Source organism: Rhododendron vialii, chromosome 1a (genome assembly GCF_030253575.1).
Source record: "Rhododendron vialii isolate Sample 1 chromosome 1a, ASM3025357v1".
NCBI lineage: Eukaryota > Viridiplantae > Streptophyta > Magnoliopsida > Ericales > Ericaceae > Rhododendron > Rhododendron vialii.
The window spans coordinates 36,423,565-36,446,776 of record NC_080557.1 but is presented as its reverse complement, the minus strand read 5'-3'; the positions used below and the strand labels follow the sequence as shown (position 1 = coordinate 36,446,776).

The window sequence follows — 23,212 nt, the reverse complement described above, 5'->3', positions numbered from 1 at the left end:
CTCCCATTACTATGGACTTCAGAAGCAGCTCAGCTACCATTCTCCGAGGTAACAGGACTAAGTAAGTCTTTCTCAGAGAGTTCATTTGTTGTTCACATAGAACATAATTTATAATCATACGGAGCACTTTTTAATTTACGTAACTATTGATTATGGAATATTAAGTGTGAGGCATTCTCTATTCCATCTGCCCTATGAAAGGGGGCCCAGCACGGGAAATGTTTAGGACAGTGAATCTTGACCCTACCAATAATTCTTGACTACCATTATGACATTATATGGACATAGTTCCACAGTGAAAGTACTCCCATTACTATGGACTTCAGCAGCTCAGCTACCATTCTCCGAGGTAACAGGACTAAGTAAGTCTTTCTCAGAGAGTTCATTTTTTGTTCACATAGAACATAATTTATAATCATAAGGAGCACTTTTTAATTTACGTAACTATTGATTATGGAATATTAAGTGTGAGGCATTCTCTATTCCATCTGCCCTATGAAACGGGGCCCAGCACGGGAAATGTTTAGGACAGTGAACCTTGTCATTAATGGACCCTACCAATAATTCTTGACTACCATTATGACATTATATGGACATAGTTCAGATAAGTCTAACAATAAATCGTTCCTTCCAAGGTCATATATTGGCCAAATAATTGTACCATCGATACCATTACGTTTCTAGATTGATACCGCAATGAATATCTTGAAGCTAACAATGTACTTTTTTGGATCATTGTATCGCTCTCCCACTAAATCACGAACAAGGGTTCTATCCAATTTGTTGTGACAAGGTAGTGAATAATTTATCCACCCACAAGGCTCAAACCCAATTTGAATTGTAGTTTTCATTTTGTTGCTATTTATTTTTGTCCCCTATTTTTATAAACCAGTTAGATGGGTATGAGGACAGCAAATTACAAGCCAAAACAAATATCAATGACTTATAAATGAAAGTACCAAATGTACTGTGGAGTTCAACACCTCAACTACCATTATCCGAGTTAGTAAGAGCAAGTACATATTACTCGAAGAGTAATTTTTTTTCCCAAAGACTACAGCGTTGAATGACAAAGAGCAATTAGTTACGTATTATGGAATATTAGGTGTGCCCCATCCCCTTTTTGAGATGGCCTTACAAAACGTGGCCCAAGAAATGTTGTCATAAATGAACTCTAACAATAACTATTGACCAACATTTTGACTAATATTATGACATTTGTAATATATGTAATTTGGCAGTGAAAGTACCAAAAGTAGTAGGGAGTTCAACACCTCAACTACCATGGTCCGACTTAGTAAGAACATTGAAATATTAGTAATAGAGTACATCAAACATCCCCATCAAACATCTGTGTACACCATATAATTAACGTACAACATATAATTAACAATAATGCTAGCCACACAGACATTACAAATAGATCATGCACAGCAGCCCCCGTGGCAAAGAAAAAGGGCCCCAATCACACACACACACACACACACACACACACACACACACACACACTCGCTCTCTCTCTCTCCCCCCTCCTGTTTTGCCGGAAAAAAATACATTTTTGCTCCACCATCACCCACCGCGAACAACTGCCGACCACCCGAGATCAAGTGTCAACACCGCCGCTCTCTCCACCGACAACCCCCAGAACGGCCACATCTGAATCGTACGACCACTATGACCACTAATGCCGCCACCGACAACCATTACTTATATGTCCCTGAATTCCATCTCTCATCTCTCTATCTCCACTCTCTCGGCCACATCTGTATGTGGGTAGCATTATTGTATAATTAATGCAGTATGTACATTTGTTGCATAATAGAAAATTGATTTTCATTTCATCTGCCTTAAAATGACCCCACTAATTTATAAACTTAAGATGGACATAATCTCGATCACATAGTTCCATCAATCAAACATGCATACATACAACTTCCATTAACAAACATAAGACAACGAAAAGGGGGTCCCTACGGAAACGTAACACCACAAAAGTCCTTGTTGTTTGACATTGCTGTAAATGCCAACATGGACAGTCTTCATCAAGTCTGTGGGAATTGTCTTGACCATGACAAGTCAACATAATAATGTAGATAGTCACTTTAGGTCACCCGGGTTTGCAAGCATAACACCATAGAAGTGAAGCTGCTTGACAATGCTGAGAAGGCCGCTATGACCAGTCTTCATCAAGATGCCGGGGATCGCGAGGAAAATACAATATAATAATGTAAATAGCCACTTTAGTGGTTTTTTACCAACATCGCCCATACCATACCGAAGTACAATTTGGATTGTATTGCTTGTTTCTCGGTTTGTGAATCGAAACGAACTACATCTTGTCTTCTATTACCACTTTTGTGGTTTTTTTGCTTCTTTGGATTGTAGTTAATGTTTCGGAGGATATAACTATGTGAACCAACCAGAGGTATACAAATAGTTGGGATGGAAATTGAGGGGAGCCATCAAACATTGTATGAGGCAAAAAGAAGATGAAGTGAGTATTTCTATAAGACAACACCCAAATAATGAAGATGCAAATAAATTCCTTATCTCATATTTATACACATCATTTACCATAAATTAAACAGTGACAGTACTAACATTAATATGGAGTTCAGCACCTCAACTACCATTATCCCATTCTCCCAGGTAACAAGAGCATGTAAATATTACTCAAAGAGTACATTTGTTTTTGACAGAGACTACAACAAATATAATCACTAAGAGCACTTTGTAATTTACATCACTGGTGAGCATGGAATATTAAGTGTGAGGAATTCCCTATTCCAGCTGCCCTATGAAAGGGGGCCCACCTAAGAAGTCCAACAAATCTTGCCATGAATGGACGGACCCTACCAATAATCCACCATATGCGTCTATCAATCGTTCCACAACTTTCACGTTTGTTGTGAGAACTGTCATAGTTCTTCATTCAAGTAAACGATGCAGTTAATCATCTACGAGGGCTCAATTTTATTATTCAGCCTGTACGAAAAAGCGGTTAAGGATATAACATGATATATAAAAATATAGTTATTTACAATATCTGAAATAAGGGAATTAAGTAGAAAATTTTGAGGAAAAATAAAATAAAAACGAAAACCCAATGCACAAGGCTCCCGCCATAGCGGTGTTTGGAGGTTAGTGCTTGTTTGAGAAACCTCAGGGGAGGTCAGTGAAATTTACCCATAGTTTCACAGTAAAAGTAGTAAATGTACTATGGAGTTCAGTACCTCCACCTACCATTCTCCGAGGTAGTAAGAGCAAGTAAAGATTACTCATGGAGTATACTTTTATTTCACAAAGAGTACAATTTATTATCATAAAGAGCACTTATGTGTTTATATAAATGTGGACTATGGAATATTAAGTGTGAGCCATCCCCTATTCCACCTGCCCTTTTAAAACGGGCCCAGCTAAGAATTCCAGAGAATCTTGTCATAAGTACCCTACCAATAACTCCCATACAAGATTGGTTTCTACGTAAGGTAGCCCTCTCACACATTAGGGATATGTGAGATGGTATGTTGGTAATGGTATTTGTGAATGTTTGTGTAATTATTATTGTTAAATTTTTGTGCAGGCACATTGAAAGAAGTTGGTTCGAACAAAACCATGGACAAGTCGGACTCAAAATGGAAGGGCAAAGGCATGGGACAATGTAGTTTGGGATCAGAAAGGGTACGTGATCGGACGATTCCCGGACCAGCTGGTGTTGTTCAAGAAGCGTTACATCGCAGAAGGGAAGGGGAGGGTGTGTTGGTAATGACTACACATGAAGCAGTTCATAGATCCCTTACAGTAGAGAGTGAGGACACTGATTTCATAGACAACCCAGCGTGGATAAATATTGTAAAGGCAGTATACCTTCAGTTCCCTAAATACACAGATTTGGCTACTGTGAATAAATTTCCTTCATTTGGACGTGTCGACCTCGTAAGTTCAACTACCTATATTCAATAAATATCATGGTCATTTATCGCTTGACCTAACTACGTGGTTAATACTTAGGTGGGCACATTGGTGAAATCATGCGGCCATACACAGTCAGGAATGCCAGTATCCACCATAAGGCATATGTAGAAGGAGAATTTGCAAGGAAGATAAAGACGGGTGTTTGCCTCGTTGTAAGAAACATCGTTTTGTTCCGACCTCATAAAACTGCATGTATGAATATAACAAGCGCAAACCTTGAATGCGTTATTGAGAAGTCAACACAATTGCAGGATGTGTTTTATTTGCGATTTAGTCTTCAGTTTATTTCTACGTAATCGTGCTTGGTAGTTTAACTTGATGTCATGTATCCACTCATATATGAATTGTTTATTTGGTTGGGTTTGTTCGATATTAGTTATTAATGCAAATTTACTTTTTTATGTCGCATTGGTCTTCACTTCATGACCATAATTTTGTCAGCATGACTTCCAACATATTTATGATCTCGGTGAATGATCAAAATTTCTCACAACACAATTTCATGTTTGAAAAAAAAATGTAAGCTGGAGAGTGTTGCTCTGCATAACGGAAGATGTTAGGGAGTGTATCAGCTCACTCATGCCCAAAGTCGAATAGAACCTCCTCCGAAACATCAACAAACTCTTCAACCTCGACTTCCTTTGCCTCATATTCCTCTTCTTCGTCACTGGCTTGTCCGTCCCCAAGCCACTAACTGTCTGATTTATCATCTTCATGTAATCGCTTCCACTCCAAAACCCATCTCGGTCCTGCTCAGTCAGCAGCGACACGTTTTCGTCCTAATGTATTCATACTTGTTGGTGTACTTCTTCAAGTTCTTGGCAATCTCCTCCTCCTTCTATGGGGTACAAGAAGGATGGTGGGCCTTGGATGCCATAGGAACCATAGGAACTGCAATGATCAACAGAAAACACATACCATAGTCAGGCCATGTCGTATTTGACTACGTAGGCACTAAATTTTCATTTTCGTTCCTGAGAGACTGAAATGGAACACCAGTGAAATTAAGTACTTTCACTGTTTGTAGTAAAAGACAACAGAATGGTGAAACATGTTCTGGAATGATTCTGTCTGTTTGCTTGCCAAAATAACAAAGCAAAATGAAATAAAATCCCTGTTTACACCGGCCATGCAGAAGAGCTCATAATTACTAGCCCAGCAAGATGTTCAAAACTTCTACAAATACAAGATCAACATTTGAGTTGCTTTGATACATCTTCCGTTGTGTAGTCATTGTTTTAAGGAATTTTGATAACTGGAAACAACAGCATGTTTAAGTGAGGATTGGTCTGGACTGGTTCGGTGGCTTTCCAATCCTCCTTTTTTAATGTGAGGGATTCCCCACATGTCCAATACTCTTTCATTTCCCTCAACTGCAGGTCATACTTTTCCCTTTGTTTTCAGTCTCTTGTCTCCCCCATGACCTCCAGCCAAAATCAAAGTTCTCCAATTTTCAAATATAGCAAACTAATGACGTAATGTAAGCTGGAGAGTTTTGTTTTCCTTTCAAAAACATTATTGCAATTCATGATAGCATCGTACACATTTGACAAAGTTACAATGAAAGGTGTTCGATCATATAATTTTACACAAGAGTAGGAACTTATAACTGTAGATATCTGATATCTCCACCCATAGAATCTCTATATAGTCTACTAGCGACAATTCTATTTACTTATGTCACTCGTCCATTATATAATGAGATCCATTTTTACCTAAGGTAAATCTACAGGGTCATGAAGACATCCAGGACCATTTCATTTTCAAAATTAAAATGTCATTACAAGCAGCAGCACATGCACCAGTTATGACACGATAGAATGTTTCTTTCGCTATTGATGAATGTGAGAACAAAGTAATTCACCCAAAGCCAGCACAAACATTGGGGTTGACTGCATTAAACCTATTAATTGAATATCAGTAAATATGGTAAAGCAATATCCTAGGCAAATCCAAGGCAGTCATGTATTACTAATTACTCTATCCACAACCCCAAAGGATAAACGTTGCATAATAAGATCAATTCCCCCCCCCCCCCCCAAAACCACCAAATCTTACTTGAAAGAAGTGATCCTCTAGTATGCGATATAGAAGCTTGCCATTAAAACACCAGATGTTGAAACCATTTTCCATCTCGTGAACCAAAGTAACTAAAGTTGTAACATACCTGAATTCACAAGCAGATGAGCTTATAAAGAAAATAAGATGAATTTATTTCAGAAATAAAACAAGGAGTCTATCGCCAGATGTGCGTGTGCGTAAAAAAATCAAGCAAGGATTCTATGCTCTTTCAAGAGAACTGTATATTGAAAGCTAAGGAAATACTAGGGCAGGAAATCGATAAGCTTCAGTTCACTTGAAATCATAAGCAAGTTTTTGCCGAAGCCCCAACTTGGCAATTGACTTTTATTACCTCCAACATAATCGTAACCAAATTCTTCCTACAAATTACCTTCCAGTTGGATCCCATTCAATATCCGTTGCCATGAAATTCTTCATCGACATCATAGAACTCCAACTGTCCATTGAAGCCCTTCAACCCTTCAAGTAAGATGAAACGTCCAGCTGGCGACCAGTACAAAGCAATAGCCTGCTTTCCCTTAAGAGTAGTAAGCTTTGAAACGTAGCCAGAATTATGAGTGCTACGCATGGAGTAGAAACTAATGTCAAGGTTAGGGCTGTCGCCGTAAATGACAGAGAATCTGTGGACCTTCGGAAATCAAGTTCAAATGCAATAATCTTGTCATTTTTGTTCTCTAACTCCAAGAAAACCTCAATGGGTATGTCTTGTTCCTTGATGCGGAACAAAGAAAGGGAACAAAATAAACGGAATATGGAAATGAAACAGCTCGACTCACGCAGGTTGGTTTCCTCTTCCAAGTTCAGGAACAAAGAGTGCAACAATGGGTTCAGTAGGCGACCAACTAATTTCCACAAGGTTTTCAACCTTTATGGATTTGTTGTCAATAAGAGTAAATGTGTCTGTTTCACAGACATAGACAAAGATAACACTTTTACCAATTCAGGGAAAATAATTATCCTCTTTTCCGCCACACCATCACTGATACTCATACATGAGACAACTATGAATAACAATTGCCACAAAGCATCCATCCAAATCAAAGATATTTTTAATGCACCTGAAAATAGGCCTGAAAACGCCGCTTACTGCACCTTCAACTGCAAACTGATATGCGCGTCCCTTGAAATCTCTCATCACTATTCCAGTTCTCACATCGAACATATTTAAAACCACCCTGTAGACTATTAACTCACATTAGGGGTGCCTCAAGGAAACAAATCTTTGTTAAAATTACAATGACAATAGTAGTGGAGGAATAGAAATTGTTAAATGAGTATCACGAGGATTGCATGGTTCATGGTTGCTGTACAAAACATGTCTCCCCATGAGATAAATGTATTAACTTTACCTACAGTGAATAACACAAAATCTATGCATCAATCAAAAACCTACAATATATAAAAGGCATAGTATAGAATACTAAAACAATTATGAAAGTAAACTTGGGGATGAGAATAACGCATAAGCCGGTTGAAGCTAGCATCGCCCCAAACAGCAGCCTCCCTGTCTATCTATGAACTGTACCCAAGTAAGTTCCTAGAGGGGACCATTGCACAAAACTTTCCGTCCAAAACTGCCAATAAAGTGCTTTGGATTGTTATCTTCCACCCATCTTGAAAGATCAAGACAAATCCCATAGAAGTTGCCCAAATGATACTTCAATGAGTCTTCGGTTCTTGCGACCCAAGATCATTAATCATCTTTAGAGCCGTATTTTATCTTTCAGCTGTCAACCCCTTTGAGCTAGGTACTGTCAATCCAAAGTTTCACTGGCCTTCTTAGCTGGGCCCCTTTGAAAAGGGAATATTTCATACTCCACAGTTATATACAAACATAAGTGCTCTTCGTGATTCAACAGGGTAGTCTGTGTGAAAACCCAATGTACTTTTTTCGTAAAATTTACTTGCTCTTACTACCTCGGAGAATGGTATTCCAGCAGCAAGCAGCAGAAGAAGCAACAGCAAGTAGGAGCAAACAGCATTACCAGCCATGGCAGGCAAACACTACTCTGATCAACAGCAGCCATACATCAACTTACAATCGCCACAAAATGGAATTGAACTATACAATCCACTACTGCAAAGAACTTCAAGTGCTTATTTTCGACTTGCACAAGTGCTGATTCTTGTGGTGGTGCTACTTTTTGACAGTGCTTCGAATTACATACATGTTGAGCAGGTTATATGACTGAAATACAACAATCTTAGGTAGGTGAGGCACAACCATTATAATATTACAAGGTCCCAATCCATTATATTCAACAAAATCCAAACTCAGAGGCAACAAGAGTTCCATACGTTAGATTAAAATCCAAAGTGCCGCATACCTAAAAAATCGAAAAGGCTCAACCAAAGTAGCTAAAGGTTGGATTACATTCTCAACGCTCACCCAGGCAATGGAGACTTGCATGTGCTTCGATTGTGTCCAGGCTCATGGCAAAGCCCACAAAAAATAGTTTTTTTTTCTTGGAATTGTGACTCAATCCTCTTTTTCTTCGGCCTTCCAGCTGGTCGCTTTGTAGCAGGAGGTCGAAGCGCTTGCATGGGTATGGAAGAAGAGGTGGCTATGTCAAGGTCTTCAGAACCGTACTGGATCTCACGAACTTGTGGCACGATGTTAGTCGAATTAGGCATGTCATGCAAAGGAATGGGAGACATTACGGTCGTGTAAATAAGAAGTTGTGCCTCCACCTTATAGAAAGGATCCACAAGGTTATATATATTGTACGACGAACCTTGTATTGCGCGCACCGCATGCTTGCAAGGGATGCCTTTCATCTGCCAGCGCACACAACTGCAGTAAAAAGGATGGAGCTTGACCGCATGAGATTTCCAGTCGGATGCAAACACGATGAACTCTATGGGAGAAGTGGGTCGACAAGTGAGACCTCGAGATTTTTCCTGAGAATCCTTAATCATTTTGTCTATATTACGACCAACCGGCAAGGGATGCCATTTACCCACCTCCATCTTATGCCTATATAACATGTCAGTGGTGATGGTGACGTGGCCCTTCATGAATTGGATGATGTCCAAGTCTCTCAATTTCAATATCCAATTGTTGAAGCTTTCGGCAATGTTGGTGTACAATTTGTCCCACCTCCGATACGGAAATCGCGCATTCGACCAGTGTTGTGGACCATTTTCTTCAACCCACTTCGACAACTCAGGTGATAGCCCAAACAATTTCGTCAAGTACACCCCATATAGCCGCTCATCACATGCATAGGCAATTTTTGTGAAAAGATGCAATGCCGTCTTCTTGGGGTTCCCCTTCATTCCTTTTGCGGTGGCAAACTTGCTAAAATTTTCCTTCACGTGGCGAACACACCATGCATTGCATTCCTCGCCAAATAATTCATTAACTGCCCTCAACAACCCAGGATTACGGTCTGTCACAACCACAACTTCCTTTCCGGCAACAATTTCCTTCAAGTTATGCATGAACCATAACCAATCCTCGTAGTTCTCTGATGATACAATAGCATATGCAAGAGGGTACAATTGATCATTCGCATCATAGGCAACTGCAGACAAACAACTACCGCGATATGGACCAGTCAAAAAACATGCATCAATAAACAACATCGGGCGACATCCCCCCAAGAACCCCGTAATGCTGCAACCATAAGCGACAAAAAGTTGCTTGAACTTACCATCCTCAGAAGAACTCCAAACTGCCTTCGTGTTGGGAATTGATTCTATAAGACGTTGACACATCCACGGCACTAAGTGATACGTCATGGATACCGGCCCACTTATGAACTCACGGGCACGTTCCCTAGTCCTCCATCCTTGCGAGTAAGTTAGGGGAGTATGGAACGCAAGCTCGTAGTCCTTGCATATGCTCCTTGGGAGGAAATTGGGCTGCCCTGCTATTTTGTCCATGAATATCATACCCATCTCTTTTGCCCGAATCCTTGGCTTGAAATTAGTGTTGTCCTGTGCAATGTGGCAATGTTCATTCTTCATCTTGATGACTCTAATGAGTTCAGACTTACCTTGTGCCCTAGCTGTTAACTTCCATGGACAACCATCAACCACGCAAGCTAACCTATAATAATGACGACTATTGTCCAAATACTTGAAAGTGAACTTGTTCAATGCTGCAAAAAGAATAACAGCCTTCTTGAATAGCGTATGGTTGTCAAACAACTGACCATCACCACTTAGAATGTCTTCACCTTGCCGTTGCGAGTACGGCACCAAACCCATTTCATGGCAAATAGTCAAACTATCTTTGGTAGTCGAAGAAGGTTCTCCTGCGGCAGTGGATGGACTGCTACTCAACAGGTTCGACTCCCTACAAAAAAAAATTGTCTTAGTAGAACACTTGAGTAGGGAACTTATCAAGTAAATCATTAAGGAGACCAATTGCCATACATGTTATGCAACAACCAAGTCAATTAATGAAAAAGTGGATAACAGTAACCTCTTCTTCCAAACCATATGTTACCCATTTGTAACCTCTTCAAAACAATATCACTTTTCACATAAACACAAACATGCAGAATCCTCATATATGTATATGTGTGTGTGTTATATTTAAAAAAAAACAACAGTTATACCTGCTACTTATGTTACATTGTCTTGGTGTGTTCACAAGGGTCTCTTCTTCCACAAATATGTCAACCTCATCCTCATTCAAACAGAACATCATAGAAACACCATCTGCATCCCTCATACGCAAATGCTTCGACTTGTCCTTGCTTGTACTATAAAATAATGACTTCCCATCGGACCTCATATCCATGCGCAAGCAAACTTTCACGACTAACTCCTCAAACGGTATGCCTTCTTCAATGATTGTGGCTTCAGATACACCACCCATATACTTCCCCAAGCTACCATCCGCATTTGCCATGCGCTCACCACCCGAATAACAAAAACACATCAACTTCCGAGGAGTTGTAGACATTGCTGCACAACATCAACTACATATATAAGCATTACGCAATTCATACCCAGTTACATGATACAAGGGACGTTCAATTGTTCGATGAGTCCAATAAAACATGTAACCCTTTACACTACACCCACAACACTTGTTTGGATGAGGTAATTTGTAAATCACACAGGACAGCAATAGGAAGTCAAATTAAATATTTGTATGCAGCAACTACAATGCTGTGCAAAAACCACATCATTTAATCTTTCTAGATTAAGCCACTAAACTCTTTAATACCATATGTTACACACCATCTATAAATCATTTGGGATTAAGAGGATAAGTAAAAGGGACAATTACGGGTCAGAGGTGTTGGCCCGGTTTAATGCAAATTTTACATTTGAATACTAATACTATTACACAGCACCCACAAATTTAATGCTCAAGAACAACACATTAAAGATGATCTAATAAAGCTATGTTGGTCCTCAAATGGAGAAGTAATCTACTACACAACTATTGTAGTAAACATTTAAAAAAGCAGACATACCACCACACTTTCATTATCAATATCGATTTGCATGTGTGCACAAAAGAGGATAGAGATAAATGCTTAAACCGAAAGAAGACCTTTGCCTTAGATACAAGGTTTGGAAACCCGAAGCGCATTCGCTCTTGGGTCATCCTGGCAAAGTTTTCACCAGGGGGTTGGCCTCGTGGTCAGAATAATCCTTTTCGAGACGTTTTACCTGAAACACTGAACAACCTACCTTATGAGTAAAATTGAGTAAAAACGACGAGTTATAACTAAGAACACTACTCACTAGGGGACTTAAGCACCACAATCATACAATCTTAGGTGCTTATCAATAAACTGCATAACTTAGTAGGTTATTAACGATACAATCTATGCCTTACCATCCGCTCTTTCATTCCTGGCAAGGTCTTCCCTTGCAATTGGTTGCATATATATGCATAGGGCAAAGGAGTGAATAGCTTTACCTTTTAACCAAATCAATGACCATACTCATAAACCACATCCCAATAGACTGATTTTCAGCTCCCTACAACACAATTACATACTATAATTAACAAAGAACATTGAAAAGATTCTACCAATTACTACTCAAATCCCTGCCGATTCTCTTAATATTGGGATGGAATTTAACAAATCATCATTATCAAGCCTTGAGGAGAATGCTACTTCTATTCCATGGGGAAAAATCACTTGGTTTATCCATCTTGTCCGCAGGTGGACTTTTATTGAATGGCTGATTTTCTAAGGAGGCTTACAACTAAACGTATGTTTGGAACTTGGGGAAAATAAAGGAAAAGGAAAGGAAAGTGTATAGGAAATTTATTGTGCTTGATTCTTTGTTTTTTTTTTTTCCTTTCTTTTCTTTTCCCTAGGTTTCAAACAAACCCTAAAGATGGACTTGTAGGTTGGGAATGAATGTGAATCCTAATGTGTCCTTCGCAATTCTCACGATTCCCATGAGCATCTATTCTTTGAGTACTCTTATGGTGGACAAATTTGGGGGCTTTAGAGTGTTACATGACAAAGGTGTGCTATGCTTGGCAAAAGAGATGAGCTGGTGGAAAAGGCCATTGAGTTTGCATTACCTCTAGGACGAAAATCAAGAACGTTGATTCTAAAAGGCTTCTAGCTACTGTCAAGAACGTTGATTCTAAAAGGCTTCTAGCTACTGACTAGAGGGTTTCCTTCAGGATCTTTGATCCTCGATCCCGAGGTAGCTTTGCTTACTTCTATTTATACGTTTTGGATTGACTGATTTGTGTTTGTTTCCAGGTTCTATACCTGACTGTCATTTGGGTTTGTTTGCTTTCATGGAATCAATAACCCCAAAAAGAAAAGTTATACATAAAAGGAAAACGGCACAACAACAGTCATTACACACCATTAGAAATATCATTCCTTAGACAATCGGAGCGTAAGAAGGAATACCTATATATATAGGTTCTAATTCATAGAATGCATACAAAGGACACATAAATGAATCACCTTAATGCCCAAGTTTCTATGCCAGAATTGGTACAGTTTTGTGGTATTGTGCATAATATACTGTAACCCAACAGCTCCTCACCAAAAGGGCTCTGATCCCACCTATCAAAAACCAATCTATTTCTTCAAAATCCATTCCCACTTATTAGCATTACAGGTAGCTTTTCTTGAGTAGGTAACAACCTAGCTACAAGCATTATTAACTTAAGCATATCTACTTTTCAACTTGTTCAAGCCATTTCTATTTTGGAACGAGTTACATCAAAAAAGTAAAACAGCACTCCGACACAAACTTATAAGAACAAGTTAGTGTTCATATGCTGGCCAATTTTACTTCCAAACCGCGCCTAGGGTTTCATAGTAACCCTTACCCCCTGCAACTCCAATTTTACAAGCGTCATAATGGATTTTGCTTATTTTTTTCGCGACTCCGATGCTCCGATCTGGTTTTTCAACCAGAAAATCGTCTCCAATAGCAGAACAAATAAAGAGAGCAGAGAACCCCAGAGAGAGAGGATAAAGCAAAGAACAACGAAGAGAAGAGAGGAAGGAGAGAGAGAACGAGAGAGAGAGGAACATACCAGTTGTGCAGAGAGAGAGGAGAGTCCGTTGATGAGAGCAGTAGACGATGAGGAAGGATTTGGGAGCAATTGAGAATTAGGGCTTTTTTACTGGTATATAAAAGGGAGGGTATAATTGTCAATTCAACTTCACACACCATGTCTTGGTAAATATTTGTCCTTGTGTCATTAGAATGGTGATTTGGAGAGTCAAGACCATCAGATGGTAAATAAACCTGGTCCACGCCTCTGCCCGGTGATTTTCCCATCTTTCATCAATTTCATTAACTCACCTTTCAGACTCTTGAGACCTTTAAACTGGTTAACGCACCTGAACATGCAGTAGTAAAGGTTGCCTACTTATTACCTCTCTCAGACGTGCTGTAGCAAGAGCAAACCTAATGTTTCCTTAAAAAGTTTTTTTCAGAAAATGGTTGATACAAATACAGACACGGGACACTACAATCATAGAAAATGTTTGTAACAGACAAATGGCACTACGATCATAGAAAGTGGGACACAGGCATGGCAAGGGACGCAGAGAAAAAGAAATGAGTACACGATTTTCGGTCTTATTGTCATGAATATGTATCCAGTGTCCACAACCAACAAAAGTTAAACAAAACTAACACTAGTCACCATTGTATCGCAAATACCATGATACAATTTCCGAAATAGGTTTGTTATATTATCAATTAACCCAAACGTGTCCCCAGGTCTCTCACTTGAGTCTTGGGGCATGCATGTTCCCGGCATGTTCCTTGCTTAAGAATTCCTAATATAATTGGCATGTCAACACAGCTATCTCTCCATGTCCCAAAGCGTGTCCGAAACGCAGACAGGCGACGGCTACCCGTTGCAATGCATCGCCATCGCAACATCGGTGGTTCATAGGGACCCTATAAATGGTAAATCATGTAGGATATTATCCAATATACAATCACTAGATTAGAACAACAAAAGCAGGCTTACTGAGAACACAGAAGTTAATATTCATGATTGATTAGTAGGACGAAAAAACACAGGCTATACGATTTCTCACAATTTTCAGAAACATATCAGAACACAGGCCTTCGTCTAAAGAGCCTTTTTCAAAACAACATATATTGTGCACTGAAGTAGCAGGCATTATTTTAAGTGAACATTACATATTGGTTGCTAACTTACCAAGGGGATATTTTGCGAAATGAACCAACTATAAGTGACACTAGAATAAATAGAGCAGAGCAAACAAAACTCAGCCAACGAAACTTCGGGTCGTGTGTTCTAGTCTGGAGACATCCACTTTGTGCATTTACTACCAAAGGTTAGGTATGTGCCCAATCTACTCCTCCCCGACACCATGACTGACGAAAGAAAATTGCGAAGGGCTTGGAGGCACAGGAACTTCGACAACTCCTTCAAGCATTTGAGTAACCTTCCTCATCGTGGGCCGTTCAGAGGGATCTTCTTGAATACACCAAATTCCAACCATCAGAAATCTCTGCACCTTCCTCCAGTCATTCAAGGCCTCAGAATCGCCCTCAACCAAAGCATGCAATCCATCTTTCAGAAAACAGTCAAAAACCCAATCAGTTAAAATTGCTCTCTCGTCACCCCCCATCTCCGACCCCTCTACGTTTTTTCGACAAGTAATGATCTCTAATAGCAACACACCAAAGCTGTAAACATCAACTTTAGCGGTTACCGGCTTGTTTCTAAACCATTCCGGTGCAACATACCCTCTTGTCCCTCTAATACCAGTATTTGTCTGGCTCTGATTGATCATCAGCAGTTTAGCCAACCCAAAGTCGGCAATCCGGGCGGTGTAATAGTCGTCAAGAAGTATGTTTTGAGGCTTTATATCGCAATGGATGATCTGCGTGCTGCATTCTTCGTGTAGGTAAAGAAGGCCTCTAGCAATTCCAAACGCAATTTCGCTCCTCTGGTTCCAGCTAGGCTTTGTCTCTCCAAACAGGAAGCTAGCGAGAGTGCCATTACTCATGAACTCGTACACTAACATCCGGTGCTCCCCTTGGTCGCAAAATCCAACCAGTCGGACTAGATTCTTATGATGGGTTTGGCCAATCACATGTACTTCGGTTCTAAATTCCTTCTCTCTCTCTTTTTCTTGAACCACCCTATCTAGCTTCTTGACCGCGACGGAAGTTCTAGAATTCCCTATTTGTACTGCCCCCCCATACACAATTCCAAAAGCTCCCCTTCCCAGTTCTTCCTTGAATCCATCTGTAGCCTCTGCAAGCTCTTCATACGTAAAACAACGAAGATTTGTTTCCACAGCTCCGAACCCATGACGACTATTCAAGATCTTCTTCTGGTAGATGAGGGAAAAACCCAGGCAAAAGGCACCCAGAAGTGCGACATTGACGAATAAAGAGCTACCCAGAAGCACGGATCCAACAACAATCAAAGTCCGATCGTTCTTCTTTATGTCCCGAAGAGGAAAAGGAGGATCGGTAGTAGATGGAGGAAGGTCACCTTTCCTGAACTTCATGAAAGCCTTCCCATTAACAATACTGTCCTTCCTGCCATTAGAAAGTGGCAGCTTCTTCTTCCAGCAGCTATCTTGCCGCAGAATAGCAACAGCGCAGAAACAATCTTGGAGGCAAGAGTTTCTGCACATCTCTTCACTGAAAGGCTTCAATTGCTCGTAGTCAGACAGTGGCCAATCAGTATCTATTAACACCGACAAGTCATAGAGATCTCTGTTGGAACTCTTGTGGTCATCTTCTTCACAGCTTAGTGTGAAATTTGGCTTACAGTCTCCGTACTTGTCAGTTGGATCAAGCAACGAAAAACCTTCAGGGCACGAACAATTAGGCCTTTTATTATCATCAATTGTGCATATGCTGTTGAAGCCACAAGCCCCTCTACCTTCACTCGCTGTAATACCAACACAAATGTTATCCGGCTCAGACCACAAAACAGTCCAAGTGTTCGGACTGGCATTTTCAGTCTTTGGATGATAGTACAGTGTGAAAACCCCATCAAAATCGAGAGTTGCTCGGTAGTAGTAGTCACCAGATGGGAGTACAGTTGTTGGTCCGAGTACTACACTTTGGTTACTTCTTTTCAATACGTAAATATATCCTGTCTCATTGAAGATAACTCGGTAACCACGATTTGTTACATTAACATCATCAACAGTGTTGCTCTTGTAGTAAGCATCATAAGCGAAATTGGTACCCAAGTCTCTAGTATTAAGTACGAGATTTCCATCTTCGAGCAGGCGGAGCTGGAACCTGTCAAGAAAATTATTCCCATGGTAAATATCCATCAAAAGACTATGAAGGGCCAAATAATTATCCATTCCAAACACATAATAATCCAGAAGCAAGTAACTAGTACGAACGATCATGCTTGTGAGAATGGGAGCCGGGAGGTGCGTAAACGTTGTCTAAAGCTGATGTTACTCCCAGTGTGAAGGTCCAGACGAAGTGCACCCGCTGCAAAGTTCAACTCAAGTGCTCACAAGTCACAAGCCTTAATCATTTTGTGTTCACTTCCATCACGAGAATTTGAATGAGTCAGAAAAGAGTTGCTCACGGATATAGAAAGTAGTGAAAAAAAGACCCCTTTTTCAAATTTCTTGCTGTCTCATTGTTTCTGTATATATTTCTCTCTCTTGATCGAATGCATAAATCAAGTCACATTCCCCTTAGTGTTGGGATTCCACCCAAGTGGGGTGGTGTGCGCGAAGTACAAGATCACTCTCTATCTTATTTCCTTAACCGTATTAGGGTTTTCTTCTTGCCTATATATATTGATGTATATGAGAGCAGATAAGAGTGTGACTGAAACAATGTGAGGGAGAGGGTGAAGTCGAGTGGGTGAGCCGGTGTGGCTCATTGGAGAGGTGGGAGCCGATAGTGGCTCTCCCAGAGAAGTTTTTTCATCTTGTATTATTATGTAAATAATATTAAGGGAGTTTTTCCTCATATTGTTGTGTTGTTGAGTGACCCCAGATCCTAACAAGTGGTATCAGAGCCGATGGCTGACGATCTTTGGGGTGACTCAAACCGATTTGGTGGACTTGCACGGAGACTCTCAAAGGAGCAAGAAAAATCCAAGGTAACTCTCGATGGAGCAAGGATGCAGGTGGAGCACTACATGGAGGCTCTCGATGGAGTAAAGGGGTTGGTTCTCGATCGATGGAATGGGTACGGTGAAGTCCGAGGTTAAATTGGTGTTGGAGAGTAAAAAAGATCATGGATCACTACAAGAAAATGAAATTTGGTGACAAAAAAGTGGACGAAATTTAATTTCGTCACTTAATGAGTATATTTGGCGACAAAAAATAAATTCGTCATTGTTTTGACAACTTTCATGATGAAATAATATTGTCACCAATTATACCTGTTTAGAGATGAAAAAAATATTTCCGTCACCAAAGGTACCCATTTGGCGACGAAATACAATTTCCATCGCCGAAAGCTTAAAAAATGTGATGAAATTATTTTTCGTCACCAAAGATGATCATTTGGTAACAAAAAATATATTTCGTCGCCAAATGAGACCAATTTAGTAATGAAAATTTTTTTTCGTCACCAAATGCTTAACTTTGGTGACGAAAAATAATTTCATCACCATTTCAACGCTTTCGGCAACGAAAAATATATTTTGTCGTTAAATGGGTACCTTTGGTGGCGGTGACGAAATTTATAAATTGAGCTTTGTCACTAAATATATTTCGGACATAACTCTTTACTAAGAACTTCCAATTAAAATAATTCAAATTGGGTTTGAATAATAACTCAAATGCCTACAACTTTCATGTTTATCAAAATTGCTAATTTTAATGTTTAAAAGTTCAAAATTATATTCGAAATATATTTTCATGTTAAACATATATGTTATATATTAGATATTTCAAATATGTATTAAAAAGTGTGTGTAGTGCAGTTGGTTGAAACTTGCGAGAAAAACTCATGGGACTTGGGTTTGAAACCCAGCAGTAGCAAGAAAGAGGGATTTTTTTTTATATATGAAAACGTCTTTTGCAACGAAAACCAATGTGACCTATCGGTGACGAATTTTTTCGCCGCCAAAAAGAATAATTGATGACAAAAAATTTCTTCATCAAAAAGCACAATAGGTGAGGAAAAAAATTTCGTCACCAATTACTCAATTTTTGGGACGAAATATTTCGTCATCAAAAGGCACTATAGGTGACGAAAAATAGATTTCGTCGCCAGGTAGGACTCCTCGACAATCTTCAAAAAAAATTTCGTCACCTATATTTTTTGTGACGAAAAACATGTAATTTGCGACGATTTTCATTCATCACCTCATATAATTTTTCTTGTAGTGGATCAAATCGATGGGGAGCAAGGCCCAATGCATGATTCACATATGAGGGGGAGATTGTTGAGAACATGTGTGAAAGGTTGAGCCGCACATCAGATAAATAGAAAAATAGTTGGATCTTAATATACAATTGGATGACTCACCACTTACAAGACTTAGCCTTTTAAGTGGATATAGGTCATTCAATATATATTGGGTCCAGGTGATGTGGTGTGGACTCTGTGGTTACTCCTCAACGGATTGGGCTAGCGCGCACTGGAGAACCTCAGCCGTATTAGACTCCCAACAGTTAGTAGATCCATACATAGAGAAAATATGTGGCAATGGTATCCAAGAGCATGAAAAATGATGATAATAAACCATGTTTAATTTTGTAACTTAAATCCTAATAAAGCTCAATAATCATAAACCAAAACTACTATCAAAATGTTCTGAAAATAACCTTCCCCCGGAGAAATTCTTCTCCGACTGTCGAGAAAAAAGGAGCTCGCCAGACTCCATGATCTGCGTAGGCAACAAGGTGTCTGTCGGGTATTTGAAGCTCTCCCATATGTTAACCGAACCCCCACCAACAAGCACAAAGCTGCCCGTATCCCTCATAAAGCCATTAGCAATTACTTGGTTACGAATGGGAGTGGAACTCCACAACTCTCTGCCTTGAGGGTCACTGAGCACTAGCCCTTTGCTCGCGGTTATCCCTACTTTCGACCCAGCTGACACTGGAACACCTTTGTTTGCATACCAAACAATGGTTTGGTCGCGTATCTTGTAATACCATATGGAGAGCAAGAAAAGATTGTTATCTTGGACTTGTTTAAACCCAAATGCAAAATTTTGAGAAGCGGATAGCCATGGGGTGGTGGAATTGTCACCAGCTGTGATAGATGCACCAACGTCTACAGTTCCATTAGTCTGAGCAACAGTAGAAAATGGCAGCAATAATAGGAAGCAGAAGAGAGTATGAAGAAGAGGATAAGACATTGCTAGGTTTGAGAGCAAGGAAGTAAATTAGCTCATATATAAGGAAAGAGAAGAGTTTGAGGTGAAAGGGTAAGGGAAAGACTTTCGAGTCAATCCATACGTTTGAGTGAAGGATACTCTGTCTCCTTTCATTTTCAGGGGGTCATTACTTTTGAATGTTTCTCAATGTAGCTGGTCTTTGGTCCCTATTTTTTAATGTTTCTCACTTTAGATAATCGGATTTTCGTGCCAATTTGCGCATCTCAGGGCTCTAAAATTAACGACCGGGCAACCCTCCAGTGACCCCAAGCTTTGGAATGTTTGGCCTACGTGGGATTTGAACATGCGACCTCATGGAAGAGAAACACTTATTTGTTTTCTCATGCCCACTTGGCCAAATCTCTTGGGGCTTCTTTTGAATGTTATTATATCTGAGGGCAGTGGTGGATTCAGAAATTTCATATAGAGAGGTCACCTTTCAAGTACAAGGTTGGCCCTTAAATTTCAAAGCCCAAGATAACCTTAAATATGGGTCATCAATAATTTTTTTGACAGTAAGTGAAAAAGATAAAAATCACTTAAATAAAGTTGAACCTTTGTTGTAAAATTGTTATTTTTGAATTAAGATCATGTAATGGACAAAAAAAAAAAAAAACTTGCTAAGAATACGAAAAAAGTATATATCATCCTATAATTACAGTCATAATCAACTTTCAAAAATGTCCATGCTAGTACTTTTAAAATTGAATATAAGTAAAAGGAAAAAATTGAAACAAAGTCAAATATCTTTAATCATACTAACATTTTAGTATACAGGGTATTTGTTTATTTATTTGAGCAAGAAATCCCTTGAAATCCTTTGTTAAAAAGGGAGCAAAAAGGCAGAAAGCAAGTTTCAAACCACTAACCTCTGGTGAAGGTTTATCTTTCACCACTACACCAATAATCGTTATGTTAATATTGGCAACATATATATTATTTATTAACAAATCAAGAGGGTCACGTGACCCTTTTGTGCCTACATCGGATCCACCCCTACCTCAGAAAAGAAAATCAAACTAGAAAAACAAAAAGAAGATTCCAATCAATTGAATACGGTCTCAGAAAATCACATTCAGAATCCCAACAAAAGTTTTGGCATCTATTATCGTACTTCACGCGTTTGATTGAACTGTTCCTGAAATCCTGGCCACAGTCTTAATGCTGGAATTCCCAAGGATGAAGGGAAATAATACTACGACTGCAATGTTAGTCTTGGTGAAGTCAATGCAACCAAACAGCACCAATTTTACAAAAAGTGGACTATTTGGTATGATTAATTATGGTTGTACCCTCCTTTCAAAAAAAAAAAAAATTATGGTTGTACCCAAGTCTGTTGAGCCTGTTCGGCCGAGGCCAGCCCTGGGCTTCAGCCTCCAAAGCGAACTCGTAACATTGGGCTCTTCTTCTTCTTCATCAAATTTTCGTTTTTGCCCAAAAACTCTACCAAATATTTCAGCCCTAATTACTTCCGAATCAAGCTATAACCAAGTCCAAATTCTTCACCTATGGGACACGGCTAGCTAATAAATCCCTACACTCCATGCGACTTTTCTTCTGCCTCTACTAGTATCCTTACTCTGGAATCTATTCCTACCCTAAACCTATCACAATTCCACTTTTAGACAATCCTTCATCACATAATCCTTCAGTAGGCCTTACACTCACGCTCTCAACCTCGCTCTACGCCCGCGCATTCAATCCTCGCTCTCGCTAATTTCAGTAGTTTGGGATATTTTTGAAAGACATTTTGGCGCTCGTGTTCCCAGCAGACGCATTACATGACTTAGAGGCATTCTTGGGCCTATATCCTAAACCGTCTAAAAGAGAACTAACTTGATCTTCATCACAGCAATGGATCTTCACCTCTTACGAAGATACCCAACAAATTCTTCAGTTCAAAAACCATAACCATGAGTGTTTAATCTTCTACAATTTCTTCAGTTTGCAGCAACCGCTACTCATCGGAGACTCAGAGTTTGCTCTCTTGGGCTCCGAATTCTATACTCTCATCACAAAAATCCCAGATTAAGGTCCAAGGGAATTGATTTTCACTCTCCTTTTTTTGATATCCACACTCCCTTTTTCATCTTTTAACCCAAAAAAAATTCACTTTCAACACTAAAAAACAAAAAAGGGAGTGAAAATCAATTCCCTAAATAAATAAATATATTCAAGAAAGATCCTTTCCTCTAGCCTATATACATTGGATTTATTTATCAATTTCCCAAAGAAAAGAAAGAAAAAGCTAGAGGCAATTTTTTTTTTTCATAATTAATATTTTCGATGAGTTCTATAAAATAAAGGATTCCGATTATCGAGATGGGCACGAAAAATTGCTTGGACTGGACTTCCCATTCCATTTGATGGACTCTAGTCACTCTAATAAACAAAATCGAATTCCTTTGTACCTCGTGTTGTTCATCCTCGTGAGTGTGTGCTCATTTCGAGTCTCACTTCAATGATATTCAAATCAATTGTTCAAAGATCATGTGAAAGTTCAACTCATTCACATACGCGCAAGTGTTCGATTCAAAAATCCAATTTTCAAGTCGAGAACTTAAAGAAATATCACTTTTAGATGAAGCACTCATCAATATCTTTGAATTTTTGCATAGTCTCGAGACAAATGACTCGAAACAAAATAATTAGTCTCGTAACAAATAAATATGAACACAATAAATTTGTCAAATGTTCTTTTGACAAATAATCTGTGTGTGTGTGAGAGAAGTCGGCTCAAAAATCCAAGGGAGAAAGACGTTATAAGGATGCCAAAGAAAGAATATTCTTTTTTCTTTTTTTTTTTTAACGGCAATTCCTTAATATTCTCCTCTCTTGGAAATTAGAATCAGCACGTACTCATCAACTTTTTCTCTCTAGATATCTTGTCAAGGTTAAATCTGAAGGGGATGTCTCATATTTATAAACATCTAGGGCGAGCACTCAGGCGCTAGGTATCTCTACAAAATATTAACACATGACCTCTTTCGTACCCCTGACCGCGAGGGTGACACAACTCCTCACGCTGGTTTTGAGCACCCCAGACTCTTCCCCCTCTCATGTAGAATCCTTCTCCTTTTCAAGTCACCTCATCACTAGATCTCTACCAATTCCTCTAGGGGCAAGGCTATGGCTTGTTTAGTCATGCCAATACTGCGACCAAGCCTTTAAGGGCCCGTCAGGCCCTACCACAGCAGTCGGAGCAAACTCAAGTGTTTGGATCCTTAAGATGGTTATGAGCTCCTTCGTGTTCTCTCCCCTTTGACTCTGGGTACGCACTAGTCTATATGTTGGCCTCTCTTGCATCTCTCTCCTTCCTAAGGACTACGCTAATGTCTTTCTCCTCTATTGGGCCTTCTACCCCTGTTCAGGTTACCC

The 23,212-nt window shown here is 39.5% G+C and overlaps 2 protein-coding genes and 1 pseudogene across 2 annotated transcripts; all 3 read right to left on the bottom strand.

Moving 5' to 3' along the window:
* Positions 1–4,548: 4,548 nt before the first annotated feature.
* LOC131331183 (eukaryotic translation initiation factor 3 subunit B-like) lies at positions 4,549–8,049 on the bottom strand (annotated as a pseudogene).
* A 393-nt stretch (positions 8,050–8,442) lies between these two features.
* LOC131331173 (uncharacterized) lies at positions 8,443–14,409 on the bottom strand. The gene is made up of 6 exons (XM_058365055.1): positions 14,254–14,409; positions 11,948–12,009; positions 11,716–11,776; positions 11,591–11,630; positions 10,626–10,977; positions 8,443–10,360 (listed from the first exon to the last, which is right to left on the bottom strand). The coding sequence occupies exons 1-6, from the start codon at positions 14,407–14,409 to the stop codon at positions 8,443–8,445; spliced, it is 2,589 nt and encodes an 862-aa protein (XP_058221038.1).
* A 92-nt stretch (positions 14,410–14,501) lies between these two features.
* LOC131304208 (G-type lectin S-receptor-like serine/threonine-protein kinase LECRK3) lies at positions 14,502–19,920 on the bottom strand. Its single transcript, XM_058331360.1, has 2 exons — positions 19,278–19,920; positions 14,502–16,770 (listed from the first exon to the last, which is right to left on the bottom strand). Exons 1-2 carry the CDS (start codon positions 19,814–19,816, stop codon positions 14,853–14,855), a joined length of 2,457 nt encoding a protein of 818 aa, XP_058187343.1. The 5' UTR covers positions 19,817–19,920; the 3' UTR covers positions 14,502–14,852.
* Between the last annotated feature and the right edge of the window lie 3,292 nt (positions 19,921–23,212).

What these genes read in the sequence shown, in the direction of transcription:
- LOC131331173 (XM_058365055.1), bottom strand. Translation starts at nt 14,409, where the DNA reads ATGTTGCGATGGCGATGCATTGCAACGGGTAGCCGTCGCCTGTCTGCG. An exon ending in ATGCATGCCCCAAGACTCAA is followed by an intron (nt 12,010 to 14,253) that starts GTGAGAGACCTG and finishes ATTGTGTTGTAG; the next exon opens with GGAGCTGAAAATCAGTCTAT. An exon ending in TACTCAATTTTACTCATAAG is followed by an intron (nt 11,631 to 11,715) that starts GTAGGTTGTTCA and finishes AAACTTTGCCAG; the next exon opens with GATGACCCAAGAGCGAATGC.
- LOC131304208 (XM_058331360.1), bottom strand. Translation starts at nt 19,816, where the DNA reads ATGTCTTATCCTCTTCTTCATACTCTCTTCTGCTTCCTATTATTGCTG. An exon ending in AAGAATTTCTCCGGGGGAAG is followed by an intron (nt 16,771 to 19,277) that starts GTTATTTTCAGA and finishes TTTTCTTGACAG; the next exon opens with GTTCCAGCTCCGCCTGCTCG.